Source organism: Gouania willdenowi, chromosome 3 (genome assembly GCF_900634775.1).
Source record: "Gouania willdenowi chromosome 3, fGouWil2.1, whole genome shotgun sequence".
Classification (NCBI taxonomy): domain Eukaryota; kingdom Metazoa; phylum Chordata; class Actinopteri; order Blenniiformes; family Gobiesocidae; genus Gouania; species Gouania willdenowi.
In genome coordinates this window covers 20,990,847-21,010,956 of record NC_041046.1, presented here as the reverse complement: position 1 = coordinate 21,010,956, position 20,110 = coordinate 20,990,847, and the positions used below count along the sequence as shown (strand labels likewise).

Genomic DNA, 20,110 nt, shown 5'->3' with positions numbered 1-20,110 from the left:
GCATTATACTGCTAATCCCAGGACCTTTAGAAACCTACTAATCTGGATTATAGAGTTTGTATCTTTTTATGCCACCAGTTGTTGACTACCATAGAAAAACATTTTCTTTTTTCATTTCCTCTTCACCTTAACCCATTGAACCTGCATTTCCTCAACTGTTTTTTTTTATCTCTTACCCTGTACAGCAGTGTAAATATAGACAGTGTGAGCAGTGGAGCTAGACCAGGTTCTGTGAGGTGGATGCCTGCAGAGTGTACTTTAACATTGGACTGAGTGAATAGGGCTTTTTATTTATTCATCTTTAATGCTCCAATGCGCTACCATGAAACCATACCAGTGCTCTGTATTCTACAATATAAACTGAGAGATTCAGTTTTTGTTTGTTTAGAGAGGAATCAATATAGCGAAGTAAAGAAGGTTGAGATAAAAGCAGATGGTGGTGTCGTTGCTTGGGGAGTAGTTTGGCTCTTTCAACCACACTAGCCATCATTTCCAAAAGGACGTCACCTTTTTCATTCTATCAGCTGATTAACCACATTGTTCGTGCATTAACATGGCTTTTAGAGTGGTCGTCTTTCTTGCTAACAAAGACACTCAAGGAAAGAAATGGGTCTCAGCTTGAGGGAGTTCTACATTTACTAAAAGCAATTGGAGTTATTGTGTGGAAGGTTTCAGCAGGATTTTGGTTTTGATGCATGAAAATAAATTACTTTCCAATAGAACGCATTGGTGTTGTAATTGAAGGTCAAGGAATCTGAAGGACTTGCAAGGTAATACTTAAACAAACAAACAAACAAATAAATAAATACAGGTAAATGAATAAAAAATACAAACAGCAATTGTGAATACCAAATTAGGATCAATAGCTAAAATGTTCAGTAAACAAAAGCAGTCAGAGAACGCAAACCTCAGCCAAGTGCTAAATAACCTCTTTGCCAGGTTTTACAGTTATGTGGATCAGTGATCCTGATCATATGGTACCATGATCATTCACGCATCAATCACGCATCAATCGTAAAAATTAGTCAATTACCAACCGATATGATTTTTTGAAATTTTGCCAAAAGATGACAGAGAGGGATTTTTCAATTTTTGAGACTAATCCAGAATAATTTTATTAATCCAGATCCCTGACAAAACTTAATGGAATCTTCCATGGTATTAAGTAGAGCTGCACGTTTATGGCCAAAATGATAATCACAATTATTTTAATCAAAAATGTGATCGCAATTATAATCACTAATATTGGTAAAAATCTGTGTTTTTAATGCACTACTTTTAAACAAACAATATATGTACAGTATACAGTGTAAAATTAAACTTTAAAATTGAATGATAATGAAAAAAAATAACCCAAGAATTTAAAATGTACCAAAGGCTAAATGAATAAATACACTATTACAGCGTGCATAGACCATATTTTAAATGTAAATATTGCAGACAATCAGGTTAATTTAATCGTAGCAACCAAAGTCTTGATCACGATTAGAATTTGATTAAAATTTTGTTAAAATCCAAAAAGTACTCTTGATGTAATCCTACTAACAGACAAACAAATAAATATGCAAGGTGAAAATATCACTTCCTTAGTAAAGGTAACAGAGTACATCATCTTACACCAAAAAGTGAAAAAAATCATCGTTTTCACATTTTCTGGATAACATGTTGATAAAAGAAGTAACAATATTGATGTACTTCTCAACACAAAGCACGCACATTAAAAATCGTTGCTGTCATTAACTTATCTCATTTGGAGAATTTTCAAGACAATACACTTTTAAGTGTCTTTGTTACATCGGTGGGGGCAAAAAAAATCACACCATCAGTGATCAGGTTTTTATTTTTATTCCATCAGTGATAAGAAGCAATGTTACATGTGAAGGGTCCTCTACTCTCCTTCCTCTGAGTGAAAGCAGATCTCACTGGCTTCTGAGCAGAAAATCCAAATTGAGTTTCCCCTGATGTGTTTGCTTCGAGAGCAATTGGACCACAGCTTGTGTGAGTCATCCCTACACTTGAATCTAACACTCGTTAGCTTATCAGCAATCTTATTATAGGAAAGCAGACACCACGACCAATTCTATAATCCTGCGATTCTGCCCTTCACCGCTATCACCACTGTGTGAATAAGATAATGACATGACTGATCACATTTGAAGAAATATCACACATCTATTGCCAAGAATGTACAGCCATCTCAGGACAGATCGTCTCAAGATGAATGTATTAACATGGTTGATGAGAGGTGACAGGTTTCCATAGAAACACATCATTCTAGTGAGTGATTATGCATTTGCCAATATTGTCTGACTCAGCGAAGATGTTCGTTATTAGTCTCAGGTCACAATAACCATCACCAGTAGTCAAAGATTGAATATCAAATACTGAGCCAAAGCCTATTATTCCTAATAGGCTACAAGTGCTGACATAAAAAAGACATGTTGTTGCATATGTACCTATCAAAACTTTTGTTGTAATAACATGTAAATACACAAGTAAATTAAAGTCTTATGCTGAGGCAAATGTCACTGTATGAAAGTCAAACATTGAGCGTCTTCCTCACGTCCTCAGGCATCCTCTGCTATTCAGTCCATTAGCTTTACACTGTATTCACTGCATCATTAGGCCTCATCCGCTTCAATAATGCAAAAAGAGCAAATCAGGCAAACACACAGAGCCTTATCTGTCTCTCACCTCTCCACACAGCAGGAGCCGACTCGGTAAACAACACATTATCTGCAGCTACGCTGTGCACAAATCTGCACATGGCCCTAAGCTGTGCACCTGCTGCAGGTGCGTCAGGTGAAGATGCAGATTCATCCCCTCAGACCTCTCTTAGCATTTTATTCATAACATGAATATTGATATCTGACAACTGTTAAGGCTTATGGGGTGCCAAATGTAAGAGTTTAGGGACTTCAAGTGGGACAATGTGATCTCTATTAGGCTTACCTTTAATATCACCCCATATATTCGTAAACATCTGCCTTAATCCCCTTTGTTTTGGAGCAAAATTGTTTGTTTGCATAAATATAAATTTTGTTCATTTAAATTTACAATAGCTCATTGCACTGAATAGAAATCCATTGATTTTGTTGTACTTTTCTGGATGAATGACATTAAAGGATTCTGAGGAATATACATGAACTTAAAAAAATGGTCAATTGACAAAAAGGCAAAACAATGATTCAAATAGAAGTGAAAACATTTATTAAAAAAAAAAAATAACTAGAAAATGAAACTAGGAAGGTTTTTCCTATTACTTTGAAATTAATTGGGTACTGTTTCCGAGTGCCCCTGTAATGGTCCTCAGGACCAATGGTGGTATGTGTACCCCTGGTTGGGAATCACTGCTCAAAAAAGATGGATTTTCAGATGTGAAAGTAGTGCTCGTGGTAGTACTGTAATTGAGTTGCTATACTTGTACTTTTTTGAGTATATTTCTAAATCTAAAAGAAGTAAAGTAATTTGTTACATTTATACATCCAACAGTTACTGAGTAAATTATTGTTATTTGTTTTAAAATAATCAATGGACAAATTGTGGCTAGTAACATTTACTTCGAGTACTACTTCATTGAGCTACTTGTACTTTGTTTTATGTATGACTTACTTGTACTTGTATTTGTGTACAATTTCAATCAAGTAACAGTACTTCTAATTGTGTAGGACATATCAGTACTCTACACCTCTGACTACTCGACTTTAAAATGTTCTACCTGTGTGTGTATGTGTGTGTAGGGGGGGAGGGTGGACGGATTGGGGGGGGGTTGGTCCGGATGACCAATCGGAGAGGGACAGATTAGGGTTTCCATGCTTTGACGTCCCTGCTGATAGACATCACTGCCTCTGGCCACATTAGCAGCTCGGCGGCCAATGACAGGCTGCGTTCAGATCAAACATCTCCTTGATCCAACCAATGGGAGCGCAGTTGCCTTGTCTCCCTGCCTACCTCTGCGCTCGTCGCTCATTGACTCTGTGGAGGGCGCACATGTGACCACAGAAGGCGCTTATTACTGCTATTTAAACATCATCGATCCGGGCGCTCAGAGTGGACATCTGATCACCAGCTTTGAACCTAGAAACACAATGCTGCAAGAGGACATTTTCCTACTGATGCGTAAAGCATTCCGTGCGTCACGCTTGTCCATCTGATGGTGCTGTGGAGAGAGAAAGAGAGAGAGAGAGAGAGACGTGGAGGGCAGTGACAGGCTGCTGCTGCTGCTAAAACACCTGTAGCTGAGGCACCATATCCTAAAGGTGGGATTGTTTTACATCCTGCAGCACTAAGCTCTCCATGCACCACAGCCTCATCCTGTGCTGAAAAACAAAAGGCATCCTAAAGCCATTTAGCCTACGGACGCATACATTTAAGCCGCTCTGTGCGCACAGGAAGGAGCATGGATAGAGAGGACTTTTCTCTGAGCAAAGCGCTGAGTGGATTTGTAAAGCTGGGTTTGAAAGTGAACCTATAAAACCAGCGGATGCAACAGCACCAAAGACCGTGCGGTAGGCTTTGATCTATACGGGTTGGTTTTCTATCTGCGGTCATGGGGAAAGAGGAGTGCAAAACAATGCTGGACGCACTGAATAAAGTGACCGCCTGCTACAGGCATCTGGTCATCGCCCTGGGAAGCACCTCGGACTCCCAAAACCTGCGAGAGGAGCTGAAGAAGACCCGCAAAAATGCCCAGGAGCTGGCTGTGGCCAACAGGACTAAACTGACCTCTCTGCTCAAAGACAAGAATATCAGCAAAGAGGACCGGGCCGAGTACGAGCGCCTATGGGTGCTGTTCTCCAGCAGCATGGAACTCCTAGAAGTGGACATGAAACGTTCCCTGGAGATCGGGCAGGATTTCCCCCTGAAGGTGCCCACCAGACACCTGATCCAAACCGGGATGACCGGCAGCACCACCGCCGTGGCGTCCCGGGCCATGAGCGTGCAGAACATGAAGTACGATGCGGACAGCAACATCGATACGGCGGATCTGAGAGACCTGCAGTCTGAGATCACCCAGGTGACCCAGATGGTGGAGGAGATGGAGATGAACGTGCAGGTGGCCCCGTGGGCCGTGGAGGCCAAGCAGGAAGCGGGGGCCGAGCTGAAGTCTAACATGAGCGTGGGGAACTCCTCGGTGGGAGTGATCTCCATCTGTGAGGAGGAGCCCAAGGAGGAGGACGGAAGAGGAGGAGGCAGGGACGCGGGCTTTGCCTCCATCTGCGCTGCCATCGGATTCTTCCTCATCATCACCGTGGCTCTGGTGCTGGGATACCTGGTGGTCAACATGTGATCCGGTGTGGACGGTGGAAGCAGCACCCAGACAGACACCCAGCCCGGTGACCCAGCGGGGGAGAGCGCCCTGTGTGCGCCCAGCACAGGAGCGCAGAGCACGAGCGCTCAGTGCTGAGGATGGGGAGAGAAAAACACAGACCCACGAGGTTTAACACCTTTTTCCTCGGATACATGAATGTATACAAAAAGCTGGAGTTGCACTAGATTTTTTTTTTTTTTTTAAAGGAAAGGGAAAAAAGTAGGTTACTATAGAATAAAGGCAGCATGGTTTGTGCAGCGTTGGCCTGAAGTGGTGATCAGGGGCCTGTGGTTGGACACGTAATGTGGGAAGAGTGGGGGAAAACTCATAAAATTACGTGACAGTGCCTGGCCATCAGGGCAGGATGATATAAACAACACGTAATCCAAGTGGATTAGTGGAGGAAGCTCCTGCGAGTGTACATGTAGCCTGGCGTTAAATATTCTCTGCAGAGCTATTGCTTTAACTTCAGAGATGTTCAGAGGATGGGCCATCTAGTGAAAAACTATAGGCTTGTGTGTGTTGTGTGGAAAGCAAAGGTACTAGAGTATGTTCTATGCTGTTGATAAATTCTCATTGATGGGAGTGTGATCCAATCTGCACAGTCCCACTCCTCCTGTCAGCACATTCCCAATGCATCATAATAATCTGTATTAGCAGGTTGTTGTAACTCCAATCACAATGTGTGCCAGCTCTGAGACCTTCTGAGTCTTATTTGGTAATGCACCGGTCACCATAAGCCTGCTCACATTCTTTTTTCAGGGTTTTCTTGCAAACAGTGTTGATTGTAAACATTGCAACATGTGAAAGGAATGTTTGTCATGCAGATATTGTACATACAATCAAGTATATTTATTATTATATAAAATAAAAACACATTGAAGTCATTTTAATCTGTTTCTTTGTAGAAATCTGCTTTAAACCCATAATTCTAAGAAGTCTGTAATCACTGCAAAGCATTTGTGTAAATCTAATATACGCAGAGGTATTTTTAAGCACAGGATTATGATCTTAAGACTTATCCTCCTCGCGGATTAATAGTGTTTGATTGTAAACGAAAAGGTTCTTTAACTCCTTAATGGTTTTAATTTTAAGAGTCTTTGAAAGTATTCTGGGAGCAGCTCTTGGATGAGCTGAAAGCTCGACGCCGGCTGTTGCTCAAGTAGAAGAGGAGTGTTAAAGGTGCAGTCCACAACTCTCAGATCCCTCTCTCGCCCTGCCTCCCCGCTGCACTCTTGCCCTGCCTCCAAACTTTTCAAAGTCCCTCCCTCAGAGGAGCTAACAAGCTAACGTTAGTCTGACAGCAACATCACAGTAATATAACATGCTCTGTTAAAAGCATATTACTGCAGCGCTTCTCTCTCTCTCAATGTGCACACACCTCAGCAGCAGCAGCAGCAGCAACAACACAGTGTCACAGCAGCCCACACGGAGGCTGCTGCGTGCACACAAACAACACATGCACCACAGCAGGAACAGCAGGGGGGACTCAATGAGTGTTTTTTTTTTTTTTTTTTTTCACACAAACTACTAGTTTGATGTAAAGCTGTCCTTACATAGTGACAACTTTAGCAAATATGACAAAAAGTCACTTTTATAAGAGTTGCAGACTGCACCTTTAACACATTGATTCATTGCTAAGATAATTATTATTTTTTTTACTTGAATTTTGCTTTTCAATATAAAATGGAGAGGAATCTTGCTTATTACAAATAGTATGGATTAAGACAGTGGGTTTTTTTAAATTAAAATCCGATGTATGCATTTTTGTATTAGCACAGCAAACCAAGAATTAAAGATATGATAATGTGTTTGAGATGTATCACATTGTTTCTTTTTGTTATAATACAGAAAACAGTGTTGTAGCCTGAAATTCAACACTGTAGGTTTCCTCTTCATTTTAAAGCAGATATTTTTAATTATATACATTAGCTGTTCTCATTTCATAAGAAGATTTTTTTTTTTTTTCAATTGACCATCTTAAAGAAAAGTATCTCATACAATGTTTTTTGTTCATAACTAACTAATCAAATTTTACATTTAAAAATCCATCTTTCCTTAGATATTAAGAAATCAATTGATGATCTTCAGAAAGGCATTTCTAGCTTTGGATATATCCATGCATCAAGGGTTGACTTTTAACATGATTTTGCAGACAAAATGGCAAATTAATGCTTTAGTATGAATTCTAATGAAAACTTTAATTTTCTGCAGCCCAAAGGTCCCACATTAAATGAGTTCTAATGGAAACCCAATGACCTGCACTCTTGAGAAGGTTGTGCAGTTATTGCAAATGATAAATAGACCCTGGCTTTCAAACTCTATAGCCTTAGCTGCAGTTTTAATGGGTCACATTCAATTACAGTGGAGCCTCTTCTTCTACATTGACCTCCCTGTGGAATTTATTCATTACAAGTGAAATATAATGTTAATGTCCTTGAGAATGAAGAAGCTCATTGAGAAGGATCATTTCGGGCAAGCAAATGATTTTGATGAGAAACATTAAGAATAAATAGCTATTGAGATGGAAGACAAAATGTGTCTGAAAGCTAAAGCAATAGAAAGGTTACTTCTTTTTTAGCCTCATTTTAATGCATTAAAATCATTAGAATGACATTCACACAGGAATATTTCTGCCATTTTCGTTACGTTCTTCCAACACAAAGTCACTAAATTCTGCTAATTGTGAATTATGGACTGTAAACCCCTGAAAATGGGACTTATTGTTATCCACAGATCCCAAAATACAAAAGTGATCAATTATACATGGGGAGGGAAGGAAGCGAGATGAACATTAGTAGACTAGAGAAAGCACGCTTAAACTCAGACCCTAAAAATTGCCTTTTGGAGGGTGAAGAAGAGGGCTCTTCATGCATGTGCAACTTTATCAATGATTCAGAGGTCCTAAAAAAATGTTGCAATTTGACATTACATGCTTCACTTACCAGCTACAGGACACATCTTTTTAAGAATAATAACTCTTCAAAGGTGAGCTTAGTAGCAACTATTCACATGTGTTTAGAAATAGGATTGGTTATTTGAATACATCGTCGCTTGGAAACGCACATCTAAAGCAGTCGTGGTTTAGAGAGGGCTGCACACAGATTACTGCATCAACACTTCATCTGGACTTCAGCTGTGCGTTTCCATGGCTGTGGGTTGCCATGGAAACATCCAACACACTCTGCAAACAGCTTGTAAGGTTGGACACTGTTATATCAACTCATCCCCACTTCTGCGACAACTATCGCACCGTGGAAAACAGACACGCATCAATGTGTGAAGCAGGAGGAATGAGGAGGGACAGAGGAGGGCAGTACTGCTGAGTCATTAAATGTCAGGGAGATGGAAATGAGAGTGGAGAGGGCTGATCTGTGACCAATCATTTCAGAAAAGAAAATGTCCAGTCAGGTGTTCCCCCTCAAACAGCTGACAAAGTCCGCTCTCTACTGAAATCACTTGTATTGGAAGGGACAAGCAATGATGATTTAAAGAGACTTTGCTTTTAGATCCCTGAAGGGCTTGAGTCTAATCTTTCTTCTTGTAATCTTTTTTCCATATTTGCAGAACTCTGAATACCAATAATAATATATAGAAGAAGAGCACTCAGATAGAGGGAAAATCTCAGCAAAGCTCCTAATATTCTTTTTTTTCCAGATGTTGACATCTGGATCAGTGATCCTGATCACGGTTCACACTTTAAAGCACATGCGTCAAACTCAAAGTCCAGGGACCAAATCCGGCCCTTTAGAGCAGTGTTCCTCAAAACCTTGGGGTCGCCTGAAATTTCTGAAAAATTAAAATGGATTTTTAAAATGTTTCAACAATTATTATTCTTTTTTTTTTTTAAGTAAAAAAACACACATTAAAGGCAGTGGCTATCTGTACGGTTGCCATATCAATATACTGACATTCTATCGGTACGCAGCGCCCCTCATTGGCCAGTTTAGGTCATGTGACTAAGACTAAACCTCACCGTAACCCTAAGACGCTACGTACGTGTACTTTGGTAAATGTACCAATAGGACCAGGGGTTGTTTGTATGGTAACTGTACAAATAGACACTTTCCACATCAAACAACTGTATTTCTATACTTTCACTTTGTGAATCGAGTTAAATTAAAATGCAGTAATGAGCTCAAACATGATCAAAAACTAGTTCTAGAAAATAATGTCTTTGGGGTCGCCAGAAATGATTGATATCAAATTAGGGAACCGCTGCACTAAATACTTTTTCTTTCCACTTATTTACAAAATGAGATTCTTTAAAATGTGTGTTAATCATTTTGCTCTAAAGTTGTTTTTTAATAGTTTTCCAAGCAAAATGTTGCAGTCGGACAAAGGGGGTACTTGAGCCAAAAAACAGTTGGAGAACCACTGCTTTAGAGCATCCAATTCGGCCCTGCAGGAGAAAATAAAGATGACAAGAAAACATTCATTATTGTTTATATTACCAAATTATCCAGTTGTAGTTATCTGAAATCCACCAATTTAATGAAATGCCACAATATTTTTAGGGGCTTGCATTTTTCCTTTGTTTATATCACATGAATGTAGAAATTTTATAATTCGAAGGAACGCTCAATTTTTTCACAAATCTTGCAATTTCTCACAAACAATTCTACAAAATTCCTCTAAATTATACAAAGAATTGGTAACAAAATCTTTTTTTAACTGAATTGAACCGATATTGAAAACTAGGGCACAGTGATGTTAAAATTGTAGTTTTTTCCCCCACCTATAATCTGTGGCCCACTTGAGATCAAACTGGTTCGTATTTGGCCCCTGAACTAAAATGAGTTTGACACCCCTGCTTTAAAGGCTTAGAAGACATTTCTATCCTCATTAATAACAATACAGTAGGTCACAATGTATGGGCACATTGAAATGCGCAATCCAGATCTGATCTGGATGAAACTTGGTGGCGTAATTGAGGAACCAACCCAACCCATTACAAATGACGGTACACGTTTTTCAGTTTTTGGCAATGTTGAAAGGGAGTTTTTGATTTTTTGAAACTGATCCAGAATCAGTCTATTGATCCAAAACTTAATGGAATCTTCCATGGCGTGAAGTCTACCTTTAACATTTTGTCTAAATCCATCATGCACTTTTGATGCAATCATTCTAACAGACAAACAAATAAACGCAGGTGAAAATATGACCTCCTTGGTGGAGATCAGAATGTGTCATAATACCAAATATTCTATAACTCAAAGGCTTCAGAAAGCACTTTACAATGGATTTTAAACATGAAGATATCTGCAATTAAATATTAAATCAGATTTAGATAATGTGACATAGACCCTAAGATTAACAAAACCTAAATTTGGATGATAGATTAACTTCTATGTCATGCAAAAATGTATTTTAAAATCTACTTAAGATGACTCCTCCTACTGTATGTTTTCTTAACTTTCTAAGATTTCACATTAGATATTGTTGAATTCATTAACTATTGAAAATAATTGCACAAATTAATAATCCACTTAACATTTGGTTTTAATTCTGTTTTTTATTTCAACAGTTCCAATCATGGTGTTCACAGTTCAACAGGAGATCAAAAAAATTAAGGAAACAACGCTTTTTTTCCTCCCAATGTTATTATTTTATGCAATATAAACAATGCACCTTCATATAAATACATAATAACTTGAAATTACCCTAAAAGTTAAATATATGTCTTTGAAAAGTCTATAAAAATGAATGAATAAAGTTATTATTCTGCGTTCTTAGTTCAGTTTATCGACTGAGGAATACAAAAGGCACATTAATATGTAGGTCAAAGTGAAAAACTGCCACAGTAAAAAGTTCAAATTATCATATGGGAGTAATTAATGTTCCATGAAGCACACAGCGGTGAGCAGGAAGACCCACAGGATAAAAGGTGAAAACCCTGCAGTGCTGCCATCACTGACATATGCTGCACTCCCACTGAAAAACAACCATAACATGAACACACATAATGACACTTACAGTCATGTTTCTATGCTTTAAGGCATTTAAACCAAAATAAATGTTTTACTTTTCAAACTTTCTAAATCATTGTTAATCAAAGTAAAATCACCTCAAAAGAAGCAGCACACGGGCACACATTGCACTGATTTCCAGTCGGATACTTTAGGTATAGGTTCAGTGTAAAAAAAACAACATATGCAACATTTTTTTCTACTACACATGAGTTAACAACAGCATTAGATGCACTGGATTTCTATCATGCGTCCTGTGTTAACTGGGATGCTCCCTAGAATGCATAAATTAATTATCCAACAGTAATATTACCATCAACATTTACTTATTAACAAAAAAAAAACCTATAATTTAAGTGATAAAAAAGCCACTTTAAACACTTCATAATTGTCTGCTATAATCATAGAGGATCTGAAGGTGGGTATTGCTTTATCATCATTTAATACATAAAAATAATTAGTTAGATCAGCAGACGCCTCTGACGAAGACTGGCAGTTGACAATTGAAACATCAGGAGATGAAAATGGTTTCCTGACATGAAACCTTAACATACTATTCAAAAAGAAGACATACATAATCTCGCTGCAATTACATAAACATAACTGTTTCAATTCAAACCAATTCAGGTAATTTTTCTTCTTCTGTTTTAATGCTTATAAAGTTTGATGTCCATAGGAGTACCAGGAGTTATTTGGCGACTCAAAGCTGACTCTTTGAGTCTTTAGGTGAGGTAGACTCCATAACAGGAAGCAGGTGCTTGTACTTGGGAGTGATGGTGACCTGTAAAGTCATAGTGTATGGATCTGAGAGCAGCACACGATGCAGAGCAGACTCTTCCTTCAGATGAGGCTCTGCGTTCTCATCAGATTCACTCTTTGCTGAAGAATCTGAAGGATAAAGTTTGTCACCTGAAAGTACAAAGACGGAAACAACAGAGTTATAAGAATAGAAGCTTTGCTACATTTAACTATTTTTTCTTTGGGAAGGATTGCAAACAACAATCAATGAAAATGTTTTGTTTCAAATGTGAGCCAAAAAATAGCAATCTAAGGCATCCGATTTTCCACTTCAAAATTTCCCAAATTCCGTTTCAGGGTTTATTCATGTCCGCATCACGTTCTCGTCACTTAGGACTTTTCCTTTCCTTTTTCATTTATTTCATCTTTCCCTGTTTAGATGTCTTTACTGGCTAAAAACCTTCCTCAAATTGTACCAAACATGCTAAATAGGGTCAGTAGTAGTCAACTAATGTTATTCATTTTGCATCTTATATGCTTCAAATGATTGGCAAAATCGGGATGTTTACGCTGAAATCACAGACCCTCAGACACCTGTTTAACAGGAAGAATACCATGATAGGAATGTGTGATGATGCCAAAACCATATGTGTGAAGGCTCAAATTAACACCAACCAGTGTATCACAGCCGTGTGAGTGTAGATGCTTCTGGCGTGATGTGTCACCAGATAAAATAATCACCAGTTTAGCTAATGAACCAACAGCTAAACCGTCTTTGTACCAGAGCCTTTACAGATCTGAATGCAGTCATAATAATCTGAAGCACTTGCTCATCACGACACATTCACAACACACTTCAGATGAAGCTCTGCATTCATTTTCAATCACAGGATAACATGATCACTAGTCTCATCATTAGAGCTGCAACCAACAATTATTTTCATAATCGATGAATCGGTCAATAAATTAATCGATTAATCAGATAAAAAAAAAATATATATATATATATATAAAGCACATTTAAACCCTGCTTAAGCTGATTAAACAGAAATAATAGTGTTTCTCACGCACAAATGTGTGCGCACGCAAGTCACACAATAACACTCGCGCGCACTCAAGCAAATACTCGTGCGCACACACAACACTCGCGCGCACACACAATAACACTAATGCGCGCGCACACAAACGCTTGTGCGCGCACACAATAACACTCGTGCGCACACACAATAACACTTGTGCGCACACACTTGTTCACACACAAATAAATACTCGTGCACGCACACAAACAAATACTCAAAACACTCATGCGCGCACACACAATAACTAGGGATGTAACGATTCACTCAACTCCCGATACGATTCGATTCATGATACTGGGTTCACGATACGATTCTCTCACGATTTTTTCATTTACAAAATGGGACTGTAGACAATTTTTTTTGGGAAAAAAATACTGTATTATTTTCCTTTTATTTTTCATTGTCAAAACAATTCCTTGATAAACTATTCAAAACAATGCAATTTAACTAAAAATAAATCTTGAATTAAATAAATAAAGGAATAATACAAATGAAAATGAAGCCTATAATTTAAATTCTGGTTCTATAATAAACAATACAAAACTGCATAATAGTTCTTTTAAAAGTGCAACTGAAAATGTATTTTGTGCCTTAACAATTGGACTTTAAAAAAAACAAAAAACGTCATTGCACTGATTTACATCATATTTGTTTGGACCAGCAGAGGGCGCTGGTAACCCAGTGGTCGGTTGGCATGCAGATATCTTGCAGTGAAGAAGAGAAGCTATGCTAGCAGACAGAGCTAATAGAAAAATGTGACTTTTACAGATATTCAAGTAATAATACAGATATTCTTTCGGTGCTAAAGGGGTAATGAATCATTTATTAACATATTTAAGAGTAGAAGGCGGCCAGAAAGAAAGTATTAGCAGACCCCGCCCACCGCCAACACTTCCGGATAGCGCCCTCTGCTGGTTAAAAAAAGTACTGCGATTCAATTGTCAGAAAATCGATATCAACTGTGATACCTATGAATCGATTTTTAACTGCCTTATGATTAATCGTTACATCCCTAACAATAACACTTGTGCGCACACACACAAACACACGTGCGCACACACAATATCACCCATGCGCGCACACACACACAAACACTTGCGGTGCGCATACATACACAAACAAACAAAGCCTTTAGTAGTCAATTTTATGGATTTGTTGTTGCAGCCTTACTCACCATGACATGCAGCGAAAGATTTTGAACAGGATTAATGGCAGATTATAACATATTTGTCACACTTTCTCGACATTCAATTAGCCTTCTGGTAAAAAAATTGCATGTAAATTTGTATTATTGTCCCAAAACATGCACATGAGGTGCTACCTTATCATAGAGAAAAAAATTGCTTTTTCCGTGTCAGTAATTTCCATTCATTCCATCTATTTTCCGTGATCACACAAAAACAGAAAACCCTAGCAATGTTATTTGAAAATGTTACTGTCCTACAATGTACTGAAATGACTTGAAACTATTGAAAACATTTACATGTAATAATAATAAAGTGTCTTTAATCCCTGCTAAGAACAGTACATGAGATGCAGTTGACAACAAGTACCTGGCAGCAGTGATATATAGTGCTCGCCATTTGGGAGTAGAACCGGCATCCACTGCTCACAGCCCTCTGTGGCACGCTGACAGGAGAAGCTGTGGAGGTCGTTCAGCAGAGGGAAGCGGCACAGACGGCTGAGCTCGTAGAACTGTGGAGGGGCGATCCACAGCTCCCGGGCCTGGTAGCTCTGTAGGACGTCTGTGGGTGTGGACCACTGAAACACAGAGGGAGGAGCTAACGTTCAGCAGCTTGTACTGTAGTTTCCTTTGGTTCGCAACAATAAGTGACGTCAATAAATGAGAGGTCGACAGCTGGTGTTCAGCAGCAGGAGAGTTATTTCTTTTTTTTTTTTTTTTTTTTTTTTTTTTTTTACCTTGTCTGCACATGCTTTCGAAGGTTAACACTACAAGAACTGCAATCTTTTGACAGCAATGCATATTTTATTATTGCAATTAAATAAATTTATTTATTTCATTGCATAATTGTGACCGTCACCAGCCCTCCCTAGGGAAGGGTAAGAAATACTTTATTAAAGGGAGGATGTAAAAAAGAGAGGGCAGTGTTACACCAAGGTGAGGGGTTGGAGGGGGGTGGGGAAGTTAGCAGGGAAGAGGGATACAAGATAGGATATGGAATGGGTGAGGAATAGTTTTAAGTGATGCGATGTGAAATTGTGGTTGTGTATATTGTGTTTATTGTTGTGTTGTCAAGCCAGTTTGGTGACCAGTGTGTGGTTTAGGAATAATGGTGGTGGCTGTGAACAGAGGAAGAGGTGAGTGGAAATTCCATAAAACAGGTATTTGGGAACAACGTGTCTAAGGTTGAGCCCAGTATGAGTGTTATCCCACAGCCCAAGGCCAGTGCATCCATGACAAATGTATTTCTCTTGCTGCTGGCCTGACTGCTTCTTCGGGCCCGGGGGCGGCTCTTGGGTTTTGCAGTGGCGGTACTTGGAAATACATTTGTCAGGAGAGTTATTTCTGCTCCTTCACAGGACAGACACTCCTGTTGCCACAGGGTCATTGAAACCTGTTTGAATATAGACTGGCTTATATTGTCCTTGACAGGCTCTTTCTCTAAACTGTCACATTATGTTTTCATGTTCAGCAGGATTCAGACTTCATTAAATACAATTTATAATACTGATCCACATTCTGAGAGGGAACATATCACATCCTAACTAGTGATCAACCGATTCATCGGCCGGCCGATTTAATCGGCCGATTTTTGCGTGTTTTACGTGTATCAACATCGGCAGATGCGGGCTGCTGCGTTTGCTGATCCACATTATATACAGAGAGCCCTCCACAGGCAGCTGCCGTTGCTGGAGATGCTGCCGTGCAGAACGCAGAGCCCCTCCCCCACTAGGAGAGCGCTGGAGGAAACTCTTCACCACAACGATAACTTTTAAACTTTCAAAGCATTCTTTTAACTGTTTAACTTAACTCAAATATCACCATACAGTTTAAAAGTGGAAACATGAATGCCAAATGCGTGCTCTACATGTGTTTCGTTTGAAACAAGTTTATGGGTCCAAATGGTAAACGGGAATGCCGAATGCCTCGTCTGTTGAACTGCTTGCCATTGTGGCTATATGTATTCCTACAGTCGCTGTTACAAACAATTGTCATAAGAGTAAGTAATGCCAATGTTGTTCCGTGGTTCCGTGGTGAGGTCACAGTTGTATTTAGCGACCTGGCTGGAGGTTGTGTGTGTGTTTCTCCGTCCCTCTCTGCGTCTCACTCACTGGGACAGTGATTTCCTAAATCACCAATAATGTCTTTGGATCTCCTCTGTGTGGGGTAAAGTTTGATCTGATCATAGAAATGAGTTTTGTTACTGTGTGCAATAGTGTGTATAATTATTTTATTTATGCTTAAATATTTATTTTCAGAATTTATTATGTTTACATATTTATTCTTATTTTTTACTTGTTCTACCTCAACTGTTTTTATTATTTGTTAAATATGTTTTACTTGTTGTCGTTCTACCTCACCTTTGTTCATTTCAATAAATGTTCCTTTTAAAAAATATTTTTAGACTATTACCATTTGTTATTTCATTGCGTAATTTTTATGATGTAAATTAAAAGAGCAAAAGTAGTATCGGCTCCAATTATCGGCTCAAGAAAATGGGCAGTCCGTATCGGTCATCGGCTAAAGTTGATGGGGGGAAAAAAAACGGTATCGGCCCTAAAAAATCCATATCGGTCGATCCCTAGTCCTAACATTAACAACACATATCTTCACTTTTGTTGAAAAAATGTTAATGTTTTGGATCGTACTATCGTAAATGTATCCAAGATAAATATCTAAATGTTTTCTTTATACAGTCTACGTGGTTGCAGACAAATACATTTTCAACCCCATAAAAACATTGCAAACATTTAAAAAACCCAACCTCAACATACACTTTTTTTGTCTTTTATTTTAGCATTAGGATCTCTGTCAAGTAGGGATGTTTGATATTGGCTTCTTATGAAAAACCTGATATTGCCTTTAGCTCTACCCTAATTTTAGGTGACACAATATACAGTATCTCTCCATGGAAAAAACACCTTGAGACTACTTTTAATGTGCTGCTTCGCTGGATGTATTGAACAAAAATACATAATCTGTGCAAAATAAAAACACTTATTCAACTTTAGTAATGGAAAAAGTGCTATGTTTTTTTTTTTTATTATTGTTATTTTGTCATCAGTGGTACGATAATATTTCTACTTTCTAGATCAGGGGTGTCAAACTCATTTTAATTCAAGGGCCAAATACAGACCAGTTTAATCTCATGTGAGCCGCAGATTTTAGGTGGTAAAACAAGCAATTTTATCATTCATGTGCCCGAGTTTGCACTTCCACCTATAATAGTATTTAAAGTATGTAAGACACCGACAATAATCAAGCAAGAAGTGACAGATATCAGCCCCTGCAGGCTCCAACATTTCCTTGATTTGGTAACCATTGTTTTTTTTTTTATTTAATTTGATGAATAATTTGAGGAAAATTGTAGAATTTTTTAAATAATGAGAGTTCTTTAAACAATTTGAAGTTCAAAATAATTGCAATCATGAGATATAATCATTAGAATAATGTGCAGTTTCATTGAAATTGTGTATTTGAAGATACTGCGATTAGTTTGTGATTTACACAAGGATTCGTGTTTTTGCTGTTTCCTTTACTTTCTCCTACAGGCCGAATTGGGAGCTTTAACCCTCCTATTATTCTTTGGGTCAATTTCACCCCATTCAATGTTTGAATCAGTCACTAGTTGACAATATTTTGACATATTTCCTAATTCGATGGGTACAATTGATTAAGAATACAATTATCATGATATTTTTTTAATGTGCTGAACACATATTGCATGCATTAGTGTTCCTCTGGGGGTCAATTTGACCGCAAACTGTTTTTGAGGATAATAGGAGCTTTAAAGGGCTGTATTTGGCCCCCGGGCCTTGAGTTTGACAGGCGTGATCTAGAATCTAGATCATGTAACCCGATGCAATGAGGTTTCAAAGCTGATCACCTGGAAGTGCTGTATTTCCCTCTCATCCTGGAGTGTGTGTGGGATCTCCTTTAAGCAACAGATGAAGAAGGCAGTATCAAACCTAGATTTTCCATATCTGTCCTCTGGGGTCAGCCAGTTGCCCCACTCCTGTAGAGCCCAGATGTTGGGCATCACCTCCAGCTCTCTGCACATCCTGATGAAGTTGGAGGGGTTCTGGTTGACCAGGGTCCTCCACTTGGAGAGCTCAGTGCTGCACAGCTGTGGGTCACACACAGAGATGTCCTCTGGAGGGTTTATCACTCCTCCTCCTCCCTCTGGTTTGGGGACAACCAGCAGCACCCCGGACTCCTCAAAGGTCTCCCTCAGGGCGCAGATCCTAAGGGCGACCTCCCCTGGTATAGAGGAGCCTAGCTTTAGCCGATCTGTGGCAAAGATCGGGGGTCTGGTCTCCATCGGCTGTTTGACACCCCTTAAACCAAAACTCGGAGATTTACCTACAGTTTTAAAGATGCCCAGCCAGTCACTGGAGAAGTCAGAGGAGTCCAACATCCCTCCAGGGAAGACGTACGCGTTAGGCATGAAGCCGCTCCTCCCGCTTCTTTTCAGCATCAGAACTCTGTAGTTGAAGCTGGAACAAGGCGGTAGTTGAGAGTTTCTGCTGCGGACGGACAACAACGTGTCCGCTCCGAGCCTGTGCTCTGCGGCTAAGATGAGGGTAGCCGCCTCCTTCCAGTGTCTCAGAACCGTGTTCATGTCTCTGAAAGCTGTGGGAAGCAGCGGTCATTCACCCGCTGACATTTGTTTTGGTGGAAGTTCAAGGTTCGCTTGTACTTCTTCATGAGCTGCTACTGCCCCCTACCGGGCGGAAGACCTGCTGGGCCATCAATCTACCAACGTCACTTCCGTTGTTTACTCCGCCTCATTGGCCTCTCTCTGACTTTTTTCTTTCTTTATTGACAAATTGAAAAAATACAACCTCTCAAAGGAGTAAAAACAATTGCATTCCACAAGACACAAATCAAGAACAAACCAAAAAACAAAATTAGGAAAAAAAAAAAAAGCAAGGCATTACTTTCAACCACAGATACCATAGTCACAAATGGAATATACTGTATGTACGGCTCACATGGCAAAGCCAACAACACACCACCACAAGGAAACATCTTTACACAATACTAAGACTAGATCCTCATAAAAACACCATCATTAAACAATAAAATCTCTCAGGCCTCTCTCTGACTTCTCGATTGACAAACTTGATTATGTTACATCATGCAGACAAAGTAATAAAAAACGTTTTTGCTCGAAATATTTCAGGCAGATATGAACTTGGTTACTACATTTATTTACTTGAATCATATTTAAAAAGAACCTCAAACTTGAAGCTTGAATTTTGCATAGATTGTTTTAATTTCATTTAATGATGGCCGTCAAAAAAGGTTTTTTTTTCATGGATGACTAAAAAAACTTTTTAAATATAGTTATGTAATTGGTATAATGCTAAAAATACAAATGAAATACAATGAAAATCATACAGATTTGAGAAAGTCATTGTTCAATATTATGCTAATATACAAGGGCACTCAGAGAGCAAAAAACCTCAACCAAGCACCAAATATTCTCTTTGCTAGATATTCACAGTTATCTAGATCAATGATCCTGATTAGAGCTGTAATAAGTTAGATAAAGTTAGACCCCACATGGCCCAAGCCCGACAGAATATGTTCCGAACCTGAATTAAGTTGATTTACTTTAAGTCTGAACCCATTGCAGCCCGACGCTATTCAAATCTGTGCACGCACATTTCTCAAGAACTAGTCTTTTATAAGCTTTAAACATCATTTATAGAGACCAGCCTTTGATTTACCTCCTCAGGATCAATTTGTGCGTCTTTCTCACACATATCGAAACGCTGTGCATCACCTGACCGCTCATTTACAGGACATCTCCCGAGCTCGGCCC

General features: G+C 39.0%; 2 protein-coding genes across 2 annotated transcripts; one reads left to right on the top strand and one right to left on the bottom strand.

The window, feature by feature from the left end:
• Positions 1-3,948: 3,948 nt before the first annotated feature.
• Positions 3,949-6,198, top strand: LOC114458250 (regulator of G-protein signaling 9-binding protein). The gene has a single exon (XM_028440619.1). The coding sequence runs from the start codon at positions 4,550-4,552 to the stop codon at positions 5,288-5,290; it is 741 nt and encodes a 246-aa protein (XP_028296420.1). The 5' UTR covers positions 3,949-4,549; the 3' UTR covers positions 5,291-6,198.
• Positions 6,199-10,857: 4,659 nt separating this feature from the next.
• On the bottom strand, positions 10,858-18,995 carry nudt19 (nudix (nucleoside diphosphate linked moiety X)-type motif 19). Its single transcript, XM_028475880.1, has 3 exons — positions 18,167-18,995; positions 14,651-14,858; positions 10,858-12,189 (listed from the first exon to the last, which is right to left on the bottom strand). Exons 1-3 carry the CDS (start codon positions 18,899-18,901, stop codon positions 11,981-11,983), a joined length of 1,152 nt encoding a protein of 383 aa, XP_028331681.1. The 5' UTR covers positions 18,902-18,995; the 3' UTR covers positions 10,858-11,980.
• Between the last annotated feature and the right edge of the window lie 1,115 nt (positions 18,996-20,110).

Excerpts from the sequence above, each read along its gene's own strand:
- LOC114458250 (XM_028440619.1), top strand. The coding sequence starts at position 4,550 with ATGGGGAAAGAGGAGTGCAAAACAATGCTGGACGCACTGAATAAAGTG.
- nudt19 (XM_028475880.1), bottom strand. The coding sequence starts at position 18,901 with ATGAACACGGTTCTGAGACACTGGAAGGAGGCGGCTACCCTCATCTTA. Across the intron at positions 14,859-18,166 it reads GGGAAATACAGCACTTCCAG|TGGTCCACACCCACAGACGT; the intron begins GTGATCAGCTTT and ends TCTGTGTTTCAG. Across the intron at positions 12,190-14,650 it reads CTATATATCACTGCTGCCAG|GTGACAAACTTTATCCTTCA; the intron begins GTACTTGTTGTC and ends TTGTACTTTCAG.